At 38.2% G+C, this 21,880-nt stretch overlaps 2 protein-coding genes across 5 annotated transcripts in view; one reads left to right on the top strand and one right to left on the bottom strand.

Annotated features, from left to right (window-relative positions):
- zgc:162144 (RD3 domain-containing protein) overlaps positions 1-12,136 on the bottom strand; it is a 28,092-nt gene extending 15,956 nt beyond the window's left edge. The window contains exon 1 of the mRNA XM_051658212.1: positions 11,456-12,136. The gene's annotated coding sequence lies outside the window, so the exon portion shown is untranslated. The remainder of the gene's footprint in view (positions 1-11,455) is intronic.
- LOC127417933 (centromere protein F-like) overlaps positions 1-21,880 on the top strand; it is a 52,991-nt gene that overhangs the window by 9,060 nt on the left and 22,051 nt on the right. For 3 of the 4 annotated variants that reach the window (XR_007893344.1, XM_051658209.1, XM_051658208.1), the window contains exons 3-10: positions 2,168-2,364; positions 3,616-3,719; positions 4,055-4,098; positions 4,241-4,505; positions 15,384-15,565; positions 16,366-16,491; positions 16,912-17,040; positions 19,598-19,720. Coding sequence is in view for 3 of the 4 variants with exons in the window: in XM_051658209.1 (XP_051514169.1) it covers positions 2,168-2,364; positions 3,616-3,719; positions 4,055-4,098; positions 4,241-4,505; positions 15,384-15,565; positions 16,366-16,491; positions 16,912-17,040; positions 19,598-19,720 (1,170 nt within the window). In the remaining variant the exon portion in view is untranslated. Of the gene's footprint in view, positions 1-2,167; positions 2,365-3,615; positions 3,720-4,054; positions 4,099-4,240; positions 4,506-15,383; positions 15,566-16,365; positions 16,492-16,639; positions 16,692-16,911; positions 17,041-19,597; positions 19,721-21,880 lie in introns of those variants that run through there. The other variant, XM_051658210.1, reaches the window with a different exon arrangement.

The following is a 21,880-nucleotide window of genomic DNA, read 5'->3' as shown; positions in this document are numbered from 1 at the left end:
AATTTTTTACATTTGTAGATTTGCTCCACACATCTGAGCAATTTATATAAATACATTTGATTGAAAAAGACATGATCAAATGCTCACCTAAATGGTGCTATCCATGTTTAGCAAAGCAGTGTAACTAAACTATTGCCAGAAAAGCTTAAACACGTGCTCCGATATATTTTTATTCTGTTTTTTTTGTTTTGTTTTTTTAATAGAAGAATCAATAAAAAGTGTTAATAGCAAAACACCCGCTCCGGTCTGGACAACTGATGACGGCTGAATGCTGTTGTATGCACCATTGAGCGTTGTTAAACTCACCGCTGATTGCTGAGTTTTGAACAGAGAGCGCTCTGGTATTTCAGATGGCAAAACAATTTTATCAAAAATCAGTCGGAGGGCCAGACAGAGATTATTGGCGTACCGGATTGGTACGCGGGCCGCCAATTGACTAGCCCTGGTCTAAGCCATGAATCAAACCAACCAGCTCTGAGCTGAATCGCAAAACAAACTTTGAAGCAAAAAAGTATTTAAAAAATACGGAAAAGACGGAAGTGCAAGACTATGTACTTAATGTCTTTAATGAGGGAATGAACTACAAACCCATGAAGCATTGCGAATGATGTAATCAATTAAAAATAATGGAAAAAAATATAGTTTAAACATGATTATGCATATAGAAACTACATTTTAAGTGTATTGTAAAATATACACAAATATACAAGTAGTTCTAGAGTATATGGGAGAGCGACACGATTGCGTCAAAATTGGCGGTCACTGCAAAGCTCTTTTGACGCGCTTTGCTGCGATTCTCTGATTGGTGGAACTGTCTTCAGGATTATGGGTAGTATAGTTCTTCACCACAAATTCCACTAAATGTTTTTTTTTTTTTTTTTTTTAAATCACACAGACTGTTAGCTTCAACAGAAGCATATACAATCTATTAACGACATCGGTGCTCACAGTAGGTATAACTTTAAAATTGTCTTAGTTATATTTAATAATAATCAAATATCTTTAATGCTCAGGGCTGTTAACTAAAAGGTTGCTGGTTCTATCACTGCAAGAAGCTAGTCATGAGCCAGTCACAAATGATTGTGCCATTGAGCAAGGCACTAAACCCCAGGTTACTCGGGAGGACTGTCCATGGGACTGTTATATGGCAACATTGTGTGCAATTTGTTAAAATATGTTCCATTGGGCTTGATTGTGTGGAGACAGATTCTGCATTGTTCTTCTTAAAGTCGGCATGAAATCAACATTGACCCTATTTATTTGATTAATGCATGTTACTGGTCTTATTATGAATGATTCATCAATGTATATTTACTATTTTATACAAAGTTTTTGACCTCATAATCTTTAATCAAAATGTCATAACATGCTCTTCTGGTGAAATGACTGACTCTGCTGACGTATGCAAGTGGTACTCTGTTAACCCGCCCTTTCAAGAGTCTTGTAAACAAACCTGCCATCAAAACAGCGAATGAAGAGATGTATTTTCAGCTTTGTTCCTCCAAAACTCTCGTTCCTTACCCCAAACTTCCTTGGTTACAGGTCAGCTAACTTGAATGTACATTTCCAAGGAGGAGGAATAATGGTGAATTTGCGGTTGTGTTTGAGACATTTTACACCTGAATAGTGAGGTGATCACTACTGAATACAATGCGACTAGTGTTTTTTAATGCATGTATCTTTGGATGTATAGCATGAGTAAGTGTTGAATTTTCCCCTCATATTTAATGTTGAAATATTGTGATCTTTTAATGGCTCGTTTCTCAACGGCTAAAGCCTCGTTGTACGCAAAGGCTGTGATATGCTCGTGCGTTTATGTTGTCGGTTTGATCATCGGTGTGTTTCTCTGGTAACTGGCTCTGGCACGAGCAGCACTGTGGAAGGGGTGTGCGTTTGTTTCTACCGCAAACTCACATTCAGATCTACCTCCAGCATGCTACCCCCACTTTTCACAATCCAATCAACAACCGATGGATGAAATCAAGTCTCTGCCCTACATTTTTTTCTTGTTCAATAAGCCGTTGCACTCGGAAATGCGTTGCAATACTGAAGTTGGTCGCAACTTCCGTTTCATGCTGACTTTAAACAAGTTGATTAGTCATTCACTGTGACTTATTGTGTCTCTTTGTATTTTTGTCTTTCTGTGGTCATCCTGTCTCTCTGTCAGTTTGAGAGCATGCGTGTGGAGCTGGCTGTGCTTCAGAGGGAGCTGGGAGGAGTGCGTGAGGCAGCACAGGCAGAGATACGGGTCAGAGAGCATCTGGATCATGAGCTGCAGGTCAAAACGAGTCAAGTACACTCGCTGGAGGGCCAACTCGAATCTGCCAAAAACCTGGCACAAAGCCTCACACAGGAGATCAAGCGGTGAGACACACATGCCCCTGTCCTGTCCTGTCCTTTTACATGCCAGTCTGAAGCACATCATGTAGGGCTATGTTGATACACTGATTAGTTAATGAATCGTTATTCTCTTTCTCAAGCTGTTTCATCAATACTTTAGATCCGTGCATCAATATTGATGTATTTTTTAATTAATGAGGAAGCAGGTCAACTAATCAATCACAAACTGTTCTGAATCCGAACAAAACAAATCCAACAGCACTAAGGCCGCAGACCAGCGGCATCTCTACACATGGTTACAGCCATAAAGTGATGGGCTTTTTTTTGTATTCTATAATTATTTATTTACCTCCGTGTTTGTGTTTCCAGTTTTGATGCAGTTTAAGACAAAAGAAATGAGCGAGACAAGTGAAGAATGCTTTTGTATAAATCTACGTTATGAGCCTCATTCATACAAATGACCAAACCTAGTAATTGCACACAAGCCTATTTTTTTAGGGAATGTGTTATGCTGTATGTAATATATGCTATTAAAGGGATAGTTCACCCAAAAATGTAAATTCTCTCATCATTTACTCACCGTCATGCCATCCCAGATGTGTATGAATTTCTTTCTTCTGCAGAACACAAAGATTTTTAGAAGAATATTTCAGCTCTGTAGGTCCATACAATGCAAGCGAATGGTGACCAGAATTTGGAAGCTTAAAAAGAACATAAAGGCAGCATAAAAGTAATTCATACGACTCCAGTGGTTTAATCCATATCTTCTGAAGTGATATCAATATTTAAGTCCTTTTTACTTTCGATCGCCACTTCACATTCTTTTGTTTTTGGCAATTTGTATTCTAAATGCATATTGCCACCTATTGGACAGGGTGGAGGATTTATAGTAAAAAAAAAAAAAGGACTGAAACATTGATCTGTTTCTCACTCACAACTATCATATCACTTCTGAAAATATAGATTTAGCCACTGGAGTTGTATGGATTACTTTTATGCTTCCTTTATGTGCTTTTTGGAGCTTTAAAGTTCTGGTCACCATTCACTTGCATTGTATGGACCTGCAGTGCTGAGATATTTCTCTAAAAATGTTCATTTGTGTTCTGCTGAAGAAAGACAGTCATACACATCTGGGTGGAACAGAAATTACACAATGTGCCTTTTATAACAATGAACACCCCTACCTCCCACCCCCCTATACAGTTCATAATGGAAAATTTATCAATCTATTGTTTAAACTGACCCATCACTGTCTATTTCTCTCCATCTCTGTAGGCTTGAGGCAGAGCTGGAAAAGCTGCAGATGGAAAATGGCTCTGGGGACTCCATGTTGTTTTCCACACCTTGTTGGAACATGAGCTCTCCCTGGGACAACAATGGTACAGTCTCTCACTCTGTCGTGTCACATTTACTGTCTGTGTTCATCTCTCTTTTTTTTATTTTTTTTTTTATTTATTTATTTTATTTGACTTTTTATTATCACAGTGTCCCTCTGCAAAGATTACATAATGTCCCTTGATAAACTAGGGGAAAGAGTGTTTTGACTAACTGAAGGTCCCTAAATACTGATTGCTCAGTACAATGTGTGATTATATTCTCTCTCTCTCTGGTCTGTGTTTGAACTTGGTACTCAGGCTGTGTGTGGGATAGCTATAGAGTGATCTATAGGATATTGTCCTTTTCACAGTTTTTATAACATGTTTGAACTCTGCAGGTGGTTTCAAAACAGAGGGTGAAAACAAATCACAGCATGTCAGAGTAAGTTATTTTGCTCCGCTTTTAAGAGCAGAAACCTGTTGCTTTGCGCAATTTATTAGTAGATATACTAACAAGATTTTTTTTTTTTTTTTTTAAATACACTTTCATGATAATGACTTGTTTGTGTTATTTCTGTTTGTAGCAGCAACTGCAGTTTGGAGACATCCCCAAGCCTTCACTGGGCGGGGCTTCCTCACCATTTCCACAGCAACCACATAAATCCCCACGCCTTCAGCGCACCATCCAGCAATCAGAAACATCCACCCCCTCTTCTGTGTTTCCATGGGAACGTGAGGATGTGTGGTCTACTCCCAAAGGACGACCAGCTTCCTGTGTTAACTCCAGTGATGTCATAATAAAGAGCAGTGACTCAGGGATTGAGGAGGCCTTGAGGAAAGAGATAGAGGGTGAGCTGCTCCACACACCTTTGGGGTTGCAAGGGTTTTGCATGGTTGAAAAACTGAATTTAACTTTTAATCAGAAAACCAGTCTATAGTTAGTCAGTTAGTTAATTAGTTGTTTTGTTGGTTGGTTTATTGGTTAGCCAGTTGGTTGGTTAGATACTCCATAGCACCAGGTATTTGTGGACAGAGGAGATGTTAAAATGAGCAGCACATTATCAGAGTTTTTTTTTTATACTGAGATATCAACCTACACTGCTTTACCATAGGAGAGAGCATAACTGGCAACTTGGATTACGAGTCTTCTAAACCAATCATATAATGGCGCTGACCTCAATGAACCACGTTCAGACTGTTTGCGGATACCATACAAATGAATGGGTTGAGCCGTAAACTGACATCTACCTGTCGCAAAGTTGTCCATGTCTTCTCTTATAAAACAGCAATTTTATCGTAGTAAACTCCACACATAGCAGGGCTCCAGACTGTGACTAAAATAGTCGCAAATGTGACCAAAAATAATTGATTGCAACAATCATTTAAAATCTAGTCGCCAATGGCGCGCACTAGTGTGTCTCGAGCCACTTTTCACCCGTTCTGTTTCTGATGAGCTCGCTGCACCGCACGCAACAACAAACCCAGCGCGAGAGAGTCGTGAACAGATTAATCTTTTGAACCGGATCTTTTTCATGAATCACCCGAAAAGAACTGAGGGTGTGAACTCAGGGAGCAGATTGAATCAGTTCAGTGAGTTCACAACTGAGAGCACAGACATTTCAAAATAAGAGTCCTATGTATATTTCGGGCTTCTTTATAAGTAAAAGTCCCGTATTGTGTACTACCTTTTTTCTTCTGGTAATTATTGATTGGGATTGGATTTGCACAATAAACTGCATCTGTGATTTCATTCATTTTGCACTCTTGTAGTCTCTGGGCCATCCGGTAACAGTAAAGAAAGACTAAGGCACACACTTACACACACACAGACACACACATACTGGTGGCCAAAAGTTTGGAATAATGTACAGATTTTGCTCTTATGGAAAGAAATTGGTACTTTTATTCCCAAAGTCTCATTCAGCTGATCACAATGTATAGTCAGGACATTAATAACGTGAAAAATTACTATTACAATTTGAAAAAAATGTTCAGAACTTCAGAACTTAAACTACTTCAAAGAGTTCTCATCAAAAAATCCTCCACATGCAGCAATGACAGCTTTGCAGATCCTTGGCATTGTAGCTGTCAGTTTGTCCAGATACTCAGGTGACATTTCACCCCACACTTCCTGTAGCACTTGCCATAGATGTGGCTGTCTTGTCGGGCACTTCTCACGCACCTTACAGTCCACTGATCCCACAAAAGCTCAATGGGGTTAAGATCCATAACACTCTTTTCCAATTATCTGTTGTCCAATGTCTGTGTTTCTTTGCCCACTCTAACCTTTTCTTTTTGTTGTTCTGTTTCAAAAGTGAAACTCATCTTCTCTTTACTGTTGTACATGAAACTGGTGTTGAGCGGGTAGAATTCAATGAAGCTGTCAGCTGAGGACATGTGAGGCGTCTATTTCTCAAACTAGAGACTCTGATTTACTTATCCTCTTGTTTAGTTGTACATCTGGCTTTCCACATCTCTTTCTGTCCTTGTTAGAGCCAGTTGTCCTTTGTCTTTGAAGACTGTATTGTACACCTTTGTTTTTTGCGATTAACATTTTTTATTGATTCATCTATTAGAAAGGAACAGCAAAACATATATATACAGAATCAATATTTAACACTAACTAACCCCCCCCATCCCACTTCTGACCCCCAACAACACCCCGGTGGTCACATAATTATAGACAAAAAAATATAAATAAATAAAAAATAAATAAACAAATCACACTCATCCCCTACACCTCTCTCCACTGTCCCTCCCTGAGAGCCCTCCAAAAAAGACAGATATTTGCCCCATTTCTCCCCAAACATCTTCTGGATATCCCCACCTCAAGAGCTGCCATTCTGGCAACCTCCGAACACCACTCCTGAAATGGGGGTGCTCCAGCCAACTTCCAGCTCCTTAAAATAATCTGTCTGGCAATCATATACTAGTTAGGACCCAGTGTTTCACGTGCTTATTCTCCAAATTAATCCATCTCCCAAGATACATAGTCTGGGGCAAAATAAAATTTGAGAGGCCAAAACCTCGCACATAAAACTCTGAATCCTCAACCAGAACTCTTGAATCTTAACACATCCCCAAAAGACATGGTTTGTGTCTCTATTTTCTGATTGGCATCGCCAGCAGGTGGGTGTGTCTTTAAGACCAAGCCTATGCAATCTAGAGGGGAGAAAGAGGTTTATTTTTTGACAGTATTGACATTGACATGCCAGTCTATTGCATACTGTGGCAACTCAAAAACAAACACAAAGACAATGTTAAGCTTCATTTAATGAATCAATTAGCGTTTGATATAATGGCAAGTGATTTTCTAGTACCAAATGATCAATTTATCATGATTACTCAAAGATAAGGTGTTGGAGTGATGGCTGCTGGAAATGGGGCCTGTCTAGATTTGATCAAAAATGACTTTTTTCAAATAGTGATGGTGCTGTTTTTTACATCAGTAATGTCCTGACTATACTTTGTGATCAGTTGAATGCCACTTTGGTGAATTAAGGTACCAATTTCCTTCCGAAACAGCAAAATCTGTACATTATTCCACATTTTTGGCTGTGTGTGTGTGTGTGTGTGTGTGTGTGTGTGTGTGTGTGTGTGTGTGTGTGTGTGTGTGTGTGTGTGTGTGTGTGTGTGTGTGTGTGTGTGTATATATATATATATACACACACACACACAACAGTTAGTTTCAGTCCTCGAATCTGATTGGACGAGAGACGTTCCATGAGTGCTGATGGTCTCACACCATTAGCACTCGGATGCTTCACTGTGTGTATCACTCCGCTTGTGTTCGTGCCGTTCTAAACTAAAGTGTAAGAGCAGTGCAGAAGTGTTAAGAGCTATCTGTCTCTTTACGTTTAATATTGTGACATTACGTATTTTAGCCAGCAGGTGACGGCAAAAGACCATTTATGTGGGTAATATGAGCCAGTTGGTGACCTGAAGTCAGCATCAGTCAGTGTTTACATTCAACAGCACCCGTGATCACTCGTATTACTACTAAAGCTAGGAAATAGCTTAAAATGCCTTTAAACTAACAACTTCAGCATTAAGGCTCATCACAGCTGAAAGACACAATAGACTGATTAATTACACAAACACAAGGCGCTTACCTCTTACCGGAGTTTCCACATTGGAGAGGACATACTGTTCAAAATGGCAGAGGAGACTGTGGTTTCTATAGTGAAAGACTCTTGCGCCCCAGCTACCGTGAAATAGGGAGGAATATCCCCACTTGAACAGCTATTTTTCCACTGAGAAATTAGGATGAATTTCACCAAAATGACATTATCTTCAGAAGCTGACTAACAGAATACAGCATCGTCAACAGGCGATCGCACAAGCTCCATCTCTCTCTCTCTCTCTCTCTCTCACTCACTCACTCACTCACACACACACACACACACACACACACACACACACACACACACACGTCCGTATTTCTCCAATACCTTGTTAGAAACAGCCAAGCCGTGATACTAGTAGTTCTAAAGTGATGTTTTTGAGAGGCTTGGTTGAATTATTTGGTTTGAACTAGCGACGGCAGATTCTGATCCGTAACGTAAGAAAGTAGTTCCATGCACAAATGCATTTTTTATGACCGTACCCCGTTTTTCCTAATTTTTTAAAATGTACTTGTTCATTGGACTGTTGTGTATAAGCAGTATCACACTCACAATCGTGCTATATGACCCTACATCAGCACTGCTGTGATTGCATATAGCACTCGGCCTGCGGCCGAATCACAGCAGTGCTGATGTAGGGCCATATCGCACGATTGCGAGTGTGATATTGCTTATATATATATATATATATATATAATGTGAGATCAAGCTTTTGACACTTAGGACAATTGAGGGACTTGTACACAACTATTTCACAAGGTGCAAACATTAACTGATGCTCAAGAAGAAAGCACACTACTATATGTATACTATAATTTATGTAAATATCTGTAATGTACATTCTGAAGAGCAGTACTAAATAAAAAAATATTTTATATTTGTATAAATTATGAAAGGGGTGTGAACATTTATGAGACAAAAGGGAATGCAAACTTATCTGCTGAACTATATATACTGTTATTAAACCTCAGATTAATGGGTTATCAGCTGTCTTCCTTCTGCTTTCTATCTTGTTTCTGAACAGCAATCTAAATCGAGCAATTCTGTGATTTGGTGACTAAAAACAGCCATTTGGCTCAAAGTTTCAGTTTGTAATTTTTTTTTTTTTTTTAGTCTGGAGCCCTGCATAGATTATTCCATAAGAATTTAGTGTAAAACATGTTGAAGATTAGCGGATAGGCGGACAATTCAGTAGGGTTAGTTCACCCAAAAATGAAAATTCTCATTATTTACTCGCCCCCATGATATCCCAGGTGTGTATGACTTTCTTCACCAGAACACATTTGAAGAAATCCAGGATAAGCACACAAACGATTGTGAGTAGAGCCCGACCGATATCAGATTTTAGAGGGGGAAAATTCACAGATTACCGATATGGTGGCCAATATAGTTAATTTTTTAGCTGGAATGAAAACAGACCTTTTCTATGTGGATTGTGCACCGATATGACTATGCAAAGGTACTCAGAAGGCTGCTTTCTTAAACATATTTTTATCAAAGAATATTTGACATTATTATACATTGTCAACAAATTCTAGAAATTAACACTGAGAAAATAGAGTTCTGTATGTTTAGTATCCGTCAGATGCTGACTATTTTAATACTGCCAGTCAGTTAGGGGCAGATTGTAAAACAAGAAGCATTTACACCTGCCGAGGCAAGAAATAAACAGCGGCAGCCGTGTTACATTGTATTCTGCTATACAAGTTCAGGGGAAACTTTCAACGGTGGAAAACCAGACTTTTAAATATTACATTTTGTAAATGCAATGACTGGAATTGTTCGGTTGAAGGGGGTACCAAACTGCGAATCCTGAACAAAACAGTTTGGTGAATACATGTTTACACATTAGCTTCCACTCAGCTGACAAGGTGTGAAAGTAGCTACGTGGTTAGCTAGTTAGCTGTATGCTCATTGTCACAGAGAGTAAAAGATGGATGGTATTTATTTACTTTCCAGCACTGCATCTTACCAACTAGGTAACAACATAGGGTGAAATCAACACTCAGCAGACACAATCCACCACCACACCGTTGTCTGCTGAGCTGCAAAATGATGCTCTGCTTACCTTTCAATCTGCTACATTACTGACTGTACTGACAAACTATAGCTGGCTAACATAACAAACAGATGTGATAAACATGAGTGACATGGTTGTCAGGGACAGGGTTAACGTTATATTAGTTATATTGAAAAGGGAAAATGATTGGGTCATTTGTTTATTAACTTTCCAATATGTATTTCACAAACTAGTTAGCAACTTACCGTGAAAACACCGCTTAACTCCGCACTGTCTGCAGAACCACTGTCAGCTCAGCTCTGTTAACAATGGAGTCGGCGCGTGCTCTGCTGGACAAACTTATGACACCAATTCTAAATCACCCCAAGCATTGTTTTCTGTATTATATGTTCTGAAAAACAAGTTTTCATATCTGCGTATATCAGAAAACATACGGCGATACCGATATATCTGTGAAAGGCTAATATCGGCCGACCGATAAATCAGTCGGGCACTAATTGTGAGTAGAGAAACAGATCAATACAGATCTAAACCAAAACCAACGAAGCTTCTGTACAGCATTCCTTCTCACTTGTAAACAGCACTGCTCTTCCGGCTGTGACGCACGTGCCTCAGTTCTCGCGTGTTTCAAATGTCAGTGTGATTACATCACACGTGCGTACCACTGCAGAACGGAAGCATGATTTAAAGTTAAAAAAAGGTACTTAAATATTTTATATTTATATAATATATTTTTCGCACCAAAAGCAATCGTATCGCTTTAGAAGACATTAATTTATCATTTATCAATTTATATTAGTTTATGCTGACTGTCTGTGATTTTTGGAGCTTCAAAAGAGAAATCACCATCCACTTGCATTTTAAGGACCTACTGAGTTAAGATATTTTTCTATTTTTCTTCAAATATGTTCTGTTGAAGAAAGTCATAGACATCTGGGATATCATGAGGGTGAATAAATGAGAATTTTCATTTTTGCGTGAACTATCCCTTTAAGTGATGAGCTGATTCCTTACAAAAGCAGTTTATTCAGCACAGTCAAGCATCTCCATTGACATCCATTCAAATTGAACAGCCTCTGGTCTCCTTGCCAGTGGGCTTCCGCGTTACACTGTTTTGTTAAACTTGTAGGCTCCCCCTTGGTAGAGGTGTTCTGACATTATTCAGCTGTTGTGAATGTGATCTGCGTTACACAGAGAAACTCTTCCTGCAGTTGTATTTTCTACCAAAGCTCGATGGTTTAGAAGTGCTTGGTTTAACTGGGCTGCATGGCAATGCCCCCTTGCAAGTAAGGATTTCATTGCAGAAATATTTTACTATTCTATAAAAAAAAAATAATAATAATCAATACTATATTATATTACAATAATATTCAAGTTTACTGGGTTCCCAAAAAAAGGTGAATCGTGCGCTGAGACCCTATTACATGTATTTATTTAGGTTTTTTAAAGGTGCACTCAGCGATTCCTGAGAAACACTGTTGATATTCAGTCTCAACTGCCAAAACAAACACCCCCCTCCCTTCAGTGCTCCTTTGGAAGCTCCAACCCCCCCCCCCACCAGCTGCAGACACTCACAACTCTCCTGAACTAAATCTAACATCACAAAAACAGCATATATGGGTTCTGTGAAACATAGCAAAATGTATGTCACCCACCTATCGAGAAGAAAAAGAGCAACTTCTACATCTGTCTTCAAGGCTTTTACCTCTCGGAGTTCTCTCCACCGCTGAAAAGCCTCGCCGATGTTGACGTGGCTCCTAGCCCTCAACATACCATAATCCTTCTTTTTTTTAGTTTATATTCGTCAGACCTTTTTGTCATGGGCTGTTTCTCAGCCATTTGTCCTGCTTGGATTTTAGAAAGTTCGCATCAGCCAGATTTGCCGTTGCTCTTCTCCTCTCGCTCTGCCCCCACCCCCCATCCTGTGCACGTGCAAGAACCACCCCCTGTTGCTGATTGGCTTGAGTAGTGTTGTGTGGATCAGTCTGTTCCACTTTGTTTTTGTCCCATTTACAGAGCTAGGGCTGTGTACAAATACTAGATTTTTTTTTCAGCCCACACACAGAACGGACAGTTAGAAGACTGTGAGGAGATATTTGCAGAATTTGACAAAGTGTATTGGATTAGAATTACTGAGTGCACCTTTAAGAGGACTCAAGTGCGAACCCTTAAAGAGTAGCATAAGTATTTTGGCAGTAGAATGTGGGAAAAACCTTACCAAATTCTAAAAGGACAAAAGGAATCACTTACAATTTTTTTTAAATATTTTTTTATATTGTAGTTCAAATCTCAGTTGCAATATTTTTCAAATAATTGTATTATGACTTCTTGTCCAAATCCTGCAGCCTTAGTAAAGTGGTTATTTTACCATAACTGTCTACAATTGAACCTGAAATCTTTTGTATAACCAGCTCAATTTATTTTAATAATCTTCTTTTTCTAAATACTAAACTGTTCTGGTCACATAGGTGAATGCTTTAGATTGAGCTAGGAGCATTTTGCCTGTCTGTGTATGTGTTCAATTTAAAATGAAAAGCTCATTCAGTCCAATGTCACCGTTTACTGTGTTGCCATGGTAGCTGATGAGTGTACAGTATGTTGGCCAACCTGACAAGTGGCATGGGCAGATTTGTGTAGTGTTTGCATGTTTGAGAGGGTGGAGCTTCAGGCTGTGCTGAAAATAAATTGGCTACAAACATACCTGCATTTGTCTTGCCCCAATTATGTGTGTGTATAAGAACACAGTAGTTTAAAGAAATGAAAGGTATTTTTATTTATTTTGCTTTGCAGTGTGCTCGTGTGTTTGCCCATCTTAGCTGGTGCTCATTAATTAAGAGCATAAGCAAGATCATGTTCACTCATGAGATATGAGGTTTATATTTACGGGGTATCGACAGGTTTCCAGTTATACTAATCCCAGTACTGGAGGCACAAAACATAACCTTGCGCAGTAAGCAAAGGATAGGATCCCAGTTATGTATGTTTGATGTTCTGTGAAGTGAGTGTGAACATCTGTCTTTACATTTACATTTAAAAGTCATTCAGACCTATTTATTTTTGCAGAACCGTGAGGATTTGTAGGAACAGTTAGGACAGTGTTGAAGAATGATCCAGGTCACATTTCATTCCAAAATCAATAACAAGAAAGATTATATTTTGCATTAAGAAAATTAAGAAATTTTTAGGATCATTTAAAGGGATAGTTCAACCAAAAATAAAAATTCTCTCCTCATTTACTCACACTCATGCCATGCCATTTTATTGTGTGAATTTCCCATTCTCATAACTGTAATGTATATTTATACATCATGATAGTGTTTGTTGTACTTCCTTGAATTTGTGCTAATTGTAATAAAACCTAATTATATTATAGTAATGAGAATCAATGAGTATCACTGTTGAGGATGAGGACAATAATAAAAAAATAAAAAAAGTAAAATGTGTGGTCGCATTATTGTAATGATACATTCTCATGCGATGCAAAAACATCTTATCGAACCTAAACCTTTCTTGCTAAAAATGGTCCTGCGATGTTCCACATTACATTAGGCAAAAAATCTCCATGGTCCACTATATGTGGTTCCTTTCATTGATGCAAAATACACTTTCTTTTTATTTTCTTTGATTATGGGTCAAATGTGACCTGGATATTTCTTTACACATTTTCTTACCAGTCTTTACAAGTCTCTTCCACACATTTTAAAACAGACACTATTTGTTTTTGTTTGTGTGCTTTAATGAATAGAGAATTTGTGTGTGGTGTTTTCTGTCCACTCTTGGGTTCAGATTGGCACACCCGGAACAAGAGAATCAGGGCTCTGTGGGAGATATAGAGAGAGAGAGGAGTGATCGGGACACACATACAGTGTTCTTTTCTCCTGCCTGATTTAGCAGAATTGATTTTATCAAATCAGTTTTTTTTGTGAGTGTGTGTGTGTGTGTAAGGGAGTGCTGTGTTAGATCAGGTTTTTGTGTGCAAGTTCTCCATTGTTTTGTCTTTTTGTACAATGAGTCATCAGTGAGGTCATCAGGGTTTGTCATCATCCACACACAGCTGACTGTGTGTCCTCTCTACAGCTCTGCACCACAGTATCACAACTGATTCTTCCCTCCCTGCAAATGGCTTCTGGATGAGGAATGTAAACTTCACTGGAATGTAAATTCCTCTCTGGTGTCTGTATTTAACAGTCACAGTGGCAGGTGATTCAGAAAGGGGCCATATTCTCTTCTTTTTTTGTTTCTTTTTCACATTTAATTCTTTCCCCGTAGGATTTCTTTAAAGGAACAAAAACAGTTGTAATTTTAGTTCATCATTACCAATTTCAAACCTCTCTCTGACACCTTGTCCTAACCAGACCCGACACGTTAAGATTCCAGCAACAAACAATCTGTCTATCCACACCAGGCATGACGTGACCACGATATTCATACACTAAAATGAGGATAATTGACAATAAAATTTAGAAAACAGAGCAATCACATACGGAACAGTATGTTTATTGAATGCAACTCATTTTCTCACATATGTGCCGTAACACTTTCTACGACAAGCCCCGACGGGATAAATACACAATCATACACATACACAGGGAAAAGTTACTTTATGAATCGCTTCCTTATTCAGTCTGTATGATTGTTTGTGTTCAGGCGGTACTCCTGTTGTTATTTTGCCGATCTCCATGTAACGGGGAAGTGGAGAGAAAGTTAAGTAACGCTAATGATTGCCATATTCTCACTACTGTAATACAGTACTTTTTTCTGTATTACAGTAGGGTTGTCACTATACCAAACCAGTATACAGTATTTCAGCAGTCGGTACTAATACCAGTATCATTTCACCAATCAATAAAACCAATTTTGATTTCACTATACTCCCAGAAATGTTGAATTCTTTCCACTGTGTTGACATGTTGTTGAGCTCTGTCCTATTATGTTTGTTACCCGGTCTGTTCACGCACACGCGCACTCCTCAAAAACGTTCCTCTTATGTGTTTACATGACCATGTTAAGCCGTATTCTCCAGAGGAACCATCCCTGACAGAATGGCATTCTCATTTACATGACGTTTCAGAATGCCACTTTTTGCAAAAACCCTGGAGTAAACTGTTTTCTTAAGTGCATGTTAATGTGGTGACTGGTATTGTTAAATCTTTTTTATTTTACTATCGGCTTGTAAACAAAGTACCAGTACAATTGACATTCTCACATTATAGCACAAATTACAATGATTTTAACAATAAAATCAGCTTGAATTAAAGGCTTTTTTGCAATTGACAAAAAATAATTTTTTTCTGCATCACAGTATTGAGTAAGATTTTATTATTTCCACAATAAATTGTGATTTTATTTAGTTTTTCATTATTTTAATTGCATTGAAAATAAGATTGTGAAGCCATGTGATTTGTGATGTCAGTATCATGGTGATTTTTGAATGAGTTTTTTTTTATTTTCAATCAGTGGTCTGGGTGAACTGGGGAGGGAACTTTGAGTTCTAAATGTTACAGTATGTCTAATGCAATGAACTAACTTATTTAATAGGTGCTACACAGTTGTATTCAATAATTCAATATTTCTGTCTTTCAGAGCTGCATGTGCGTATGTCTGAACTGCAGCGTGAGGCTCAGCTGGAGTCTGAGCGTTTGAAGGAGGTGGAGTCTCGTCTGGCTCAGACTCACAAAGAGATCAGCAGTAAAGGACAGAGTCTAACACGCACTCAAGACCAGCTGACCCACGCACAGACCCGTATCACACTGGAGAGTGACCGGGTGAGCCCATATTACTCGAGACTCCAGCGACAAAACATTTAAACTCTGGACAAATCTGCGAAAGAAATGTTCTTTAGCCATAACACTTTCATGCTTGGACAAGACTGACTCAAGCTCGCACACACTTTCACACAAAATACTGTTGTGACAACATTTTAGTCAGAACTCACACCCATTATCCAAGTTATCCAAAACATGCACAACATAGTTGACACGCACAATTTCTTGCCGTGACAATATTTAGATATACTTGCATTTCCTAATTGTGTTATAATTGCAGTTTGAAGTCACAGTAATTGAGCAACTACATGGAAATTGTGTACTTTTAAAATACATATCACTTTGCATGATTTAAGTGTGTGTGCAAAATGGTGAAAAACTTTAAAGAAATGGTGACCAGTTACTGGACCTAAAATATAAACTTTCCCTTATATATTCATTTAAATTTAAAATTAAAACCCTGATTTTGGGTGGGGAAAAATATATGGATATGTAATTTGTGATACTTTTTTAAATAGAGAATCTAATTGTTTTAGAGTATCAAGTTTAATTATTATTATATTAATACAGTGTGTGAGTATGTATGTATGTATGTATGTATGTATGTATGTGTATGTGTATATATATATATATATATATATATATATATATATATATATATATATATATATATATGTATGTATATATATATATATATATATATATATGTATGTATGTATGTATGTATTTTTTTTTTTTTTTGTATGTATGTATGTTTTTCCAATGTATGTATGCATTAAATGTGTGTGTTGTGTTTGTAGGCTCAGGCAGCTGAGCAGAGAGTAAAGCAGCTTCAGGAGGAGTTGAAGTGTCAGAGGCAGAATGCTGAAACCAGCCGCTGCAATGCAGAACAGCGTAGGAAAGACATGGAGAGAGATCACCAGAGGGTGAGACCGAGTGCATGTGTACGTGTGTGTGATTCAGTGTTTCCTGCAATGTTCTCGGTTCATTTAAGTTAATTAAAAAGAACCTGCTCACAATTCGTTCTCAAATCAGACTACACTGGTTGCACTGTACGTACATGTGTGTTTGTAGATTGTTCTGTCCTCATCGGTGGAAGAATGTAGACGTTCAAGAACAGTTAACAGTAAGTAGTTAACTGATAATTTGAGTGAAATTTCTCTAAAACTATTTTACAAAATCCAGTCATGGAAATGTATTAATCATTAAGGTTGGAATGCTGGGGACACTGAGGTAACTGTTGCTCTGATTCAAAAGCAGTTTAGGTAATACTGGTGGGATCTTTTTGCTTAGAAATCCCATTTAAATAAAAAGAATGTTTTCTGGATTTGGTTTGTGTTGTGTAGGAGCTGTTGGAGCTGCAGAGAGAGAGACAGACTCTGGAGCGACAACATCAGCAGGAGAGCAACAGACTCAACCAGGAGATCCAGAAGGCCAGAGCACTGCATAACACACTGCAGACGCAGTACGACAAGGTACCCGAGTCGTGATGCTGTTAACTTCGCTACATTTGCAGTAGCATCAAGGCTAGAGTGTGTGGGATAAGGGATAGTTCATCCAAAAATAAAAATTCTCTCATCATTTACTCCCCCTCATGCCATCCCAGATGTGTATGACTTTCTTTCATCTGCAGAACACAAATGAAGATTTTTAGAAGAATATCTCAGCTCTGTAGCTCATTTCAGTGCAGGTGAATAGTGGCCAGAACTTTGAAGCTCCAAAAAGGACATAAAGGCAGCATAAATGTAATTCATACAACTCCAGTGGTTAAATCCATGTCTTCTGAAGTGATCCAGTCAGTTTTGGGTGAGAAAAGACCACTGTACATCTTGCCATTGCAGTCTCTAGGCACAATCATAGTGCTTGATGCATGCGCAGAGAGCAAGATGCCACTATAGGAAGTGTAATCGAGCTTGAAATCATGATCACCAAGGAGAATGCTGTCAAGATTTATAGTGAAAAAGTTATATTTTGGTCTGTTCTCACCCAAAACCAACAGGATCACTTCTGAAGACATAAATTAAACCACTGGAGTCGTATGGATTACTTTTATGCTGCCTTTATGTGCTTTTTGGAGCTTCATAGTTCTGGTCACCATTCATTTGCATTGTATGGACCAACAGAGCTGTAATATTCTTGTAAAAATACTAATTTGTGTTCGGCAGAAGAAAGTCATACAGAACTGGGATGGCATGAGGGTCAGTAAATCATGAGAGAATTTTCATTTTTTTGGGTGAACTATCCCTTTAATTTTTCCGCAATAGAATGCCTCCTCAGAATATAGTCTGAAATGTAGTCCTTTGTAGCTGCATTTTTAATAGCTTGTAGAATAGCTAACTACTTTTTCACAAGAGTATCTTGACTGTGGTTTAACTACTTTACATTATGAGTAGCTTACAGCTTCGCAAGCAAGTTTTGAAGTAACTTCCCCAACGCTGCAAGACACACACTTTATGTTTTCAGATCATTAAAGTTGAAAATCTGTCCCTTTCTGCTGTCTGTCGATTTCCTGCACTGTTTTTCCTCTCTTTTATTTTTCTCTCTCTGCAGTATGTTTGTCCACTGGTCAGTGTACTAATGTCACCCCTTTCTCTGATGCTCCTGCTGCTTTTGTGTCTTCTCACATGCTTCTATTCCTCTTTCTCTCTTTCTGTTTTCCTCTCAGAGGACACTAGAGCGAAGGTCAGTGTTGTGATTTCTGTTTGAAACTCATAGCATGATTTTACAGAAATGTCTCTGGACAGATGAGTTTCAGGTAGATGTGTGTGTATGTTGTCAGTAATGAAACATTACTCTTTCTTTTGACCTTACACATTGGTCTCACAGATTTTTCACTAAGTAAAAGTCAGTTCTGTTGGACTGTTACACTAAACTAACTGAACACTGAACTAAACATTTTTCTATTTTGAGTCCCCTTTCATAGTAGTATTTATTTAATACCTAATAAAAACATGTAGAAACTAAACATTTCATGTCTCTGTTACACACTTGTATCACCAGTGTTGAATTAGTTATTCTTTTACAGCGCTAATAAGATCTCTGTTTAAATAAGACACACGTTGCAAACAGTCAATACAGAAATCGATAGTAGGCTCTTTGTTACACTTACAAAAATATTCTCTCTGTACTGGTGAGCCACAAAAGTAAAGCAACTGACCTGAATGTTGTTTTACACAACTTGTGGCCAAGCTTGGTTGATTCCCTTTTAGAAATTACTTTACATTTTTCTAAATCTGAATTGTATTTTTTTTTTTTTTTCAGAGCCACCACAAAAGTGATTTTAAAATCTCAATGAAATCAAAATGGACCTTATTTACTTTATTACATGCTTTTTTACATATTGGGAATGATTCATCAGTGATTGTAATAAAGAAGAAAAATGTTTGTCTTGTTAATCTTTTATCAAAATGTAGTAACTTGCTCTGTCTCTGAAACAACCTTCCTTTTTGTATGATGTCACCAAGCCCTATAATTTTTCAGCTCTTCCCCTCTGACGTCCTGTCATTATAGAGACTGCTTTTCACAATCCAATCAATTCCTAGAGATAAAGTCTATCCCTAAATGTGTCACATCACGGATGTACAATGGGTTGCAAATGTGGTCAATGTTGACGTTTTAAGAGACATTAATGATTGTTTTACACATGATCCTTTTGATTTGTGCAGTAAACTTTGTATGACCTGTCCAGTTAAATGTGGCACTGTATGGTGACTGTAAAATGCATGATTTGTAAGGATGTTTTCCATTGAAGCATGAAGTCTGAAAACCACTGGACTGAAAAGGATGTCTACGTTTCGCATTTTGTATGTTCAATGAATAAACCCATAAGATCATTTGTTTATCATAGCTCATATAACATAGAGATGTGTGCCGTCCTGCATGGGTTTGAGTGACATGACTCAATCTGCTGCTCTAAGAATATCATGACAAATAACATTTCACCAAACTTGGCATCATTCAAAGTTCATTTTTCCATCTTTCTCTTTGCGCGCGCACACACATGTACACACTGACTTTCTGTCTTTCTGTCAGGTGTGTTTGCAGAAACAGGGTTTGGAGAGAGATCTAGAGGATGTGAGAGGGAAACTGAAGAACGCAGAGTGTGACCTGAGACAGAGTCAGAAGAGAGAGACACAGACCGAGGCCAAACTCACGGTACAACAAACACGCACAAACAGAGGGCAAAATAAGGTTGAAGATTCGCTCTGTGACTATACTGAAGATGTGTACAGATTTGACCATTTTAACCTTGTCTCAGACCTAGACTTTCAATATTAAACAATGAAAATCTATTATAAAAATACAAACTATTAAATGTTTAGAACTATGATCATTTAAAAAGTGAAATAAGCATAAACCATTTTAATATTTATTGTGTGAATATTATTTCTATCAGTTTTTTATTATTTTTATTTTGTATTATTATTATGGCAGTTCCACAGCTGTGGCGTCATTTCCACCACACGAAACGATTTTGCCACCAATATTTTATTTTATAAGTTAGTGTACTTATTAACCAAGTAAAAAATGTGTGAGTGTAGAGCATGCAGAGGAATGAAGAGCAAAGAAACATCAAGGTAAATATCACTTGTACACTGAATATTTTTATTGGGGTCATTTTCAAACAAGCTGTAATTTTGCCAAATTGCGCAAAACATTTGTAAACATCATTTGTGTGTATTTAGGATCCATAAAATGTTAGCTATGAAATAAGCCCTTAGCAGGACAAAGGAGTCAACATTAAAAAATTTATTTCTATCAGCGTCATTTCCAGCACAGAATTCTATTAAACACAGAACAGAAATTTAGATGTGCTGGAAATGACACTGGTGAGAATTATGACTTTCTGAAATAAATAACACAGATCTTCTGTGATGCATGTACGTATACTGTTGGACATTTTAAGCTGGTAAATGGAAAAGATTTTTGAAAATGAAAATGTTTTAATGAGACTTTACTTTCTAAAAATCCACAATACTAAAACTGCCCGAAGTTGAAGAAATGCCCGATTATTAAAGGGATAGTTCTCTTATCTTATCATTTACTCACCCTCATGTCATCCAAGATGTGTATGATTTTCTTTCTGCTTCAGAACACAAATGAAGATGTTTAGAAGAATATTTCAGCTCTGTAGGTCCATACAATGCAAGTAAATGGTGATTAGTACTTTGAAGATACAAAAAGCACAAAGGCGGGGCCTGGGTAGCTCAGCGAGTATTGACGCTGACTACCACCTCTGGAGTCGCGAGTTCGAATCCAGGGTGTGCTGAGTGACTCCAGCCAGGTCTCCTAAGCAACCAAATTGGCTCGGTTGCTAGGGAGGGTAGAGTCACATTGGGTAACCTCCTCATGGTCGCTATAATGTGTGGTTCTCGCCCTCGGTGGGGCGCGTGGTGAGTTGTGCGTGGATGCCGTGGAGAATAGCATGAGCCTCCATGTGCTGTGAGTCTCCGCGGTTCTGTGCACAGCAAGCCATGTGATGAGATGCGCGGACTGACTTTCGCAGAGGCAACTGAGACTTGTCCTCCACCACCCGGATTGAGGTGAGTAACTGCGCCACCACGAGGACCTAATAAGTAGTGGGAATTGGGCATTCCAAAATTGGGGAGAAAAGTGGATTAAAAAAAAAAAAAAAAGCAGCATAAAAGTAATCCATAAGACTCCAGTAGTTAAATCAATGTCTTCTGAAGTGATCCAGTTGGTTTTGGGTGAGAAATATAACTCCTTTTTCACTGTTCATTTTGCCAGTGCAGTCTCTAGGCACGATCATGATTTCAAGCTCGATTACACTTCCTAGTGCTTGACGCATGTGCAGAGCGCTTGATGGCGCTATAGGAAGTGTAATCAAGCTTGAAATCATGATCGCCAAGGAGTCTGCTGATGTCAAGATTTATAGTGGAAAAAGGAGTTATGGACCTACAGAGATGAGATATTCTTTTAAAAATCTTCTGCTGAAGAAAGAAAGTCATACACATCTAGGATGGCATGAGGGAGAGTAAATGATGAGAGAATTTTCATATTTGGGTGAACTATCACTTTTAAGTGTCATTCTTTCATGTGTTCTTTTAGTGAATAACAGTGTAGAAAACATTTTTTAGCTATATCGTCCGGCCCTAACACACAAACACACAGACTGATCAGTGAGACACAAAGAGACCGAGCTCTCGGTGCAACAATACTGTTAGTGACTCAACAATACTGTTACTGAGCCTGAGATATTGCACCATTATCTCCTTATGACTAGTGTTTCACGCTGGGGCTTGGGTTTAATCGCTTTATTTTTAGACTGTATTCAGCATGAGAGCCGTGCATTAT

This window comes from Myxocyprinus asiaticus, chromosome 27 (genome assembly GCF_019703515.2).
Source record: "Myxocyprinus asiaticus isolate MX2 ecotype Aquarium Trade chromosome 27, UBuf_Myxa_2, whole genome shotgun sequence".
NCBI lineage: Eukaryota > Metazoa > Chordata > Actinopteri > Cypriniformes > Catostomidae > Myxocyprinus > Myxocyprinus asiaticus.
This window is presented reverse-complemented; position numbering and strand designations above follow the sequence as displayed.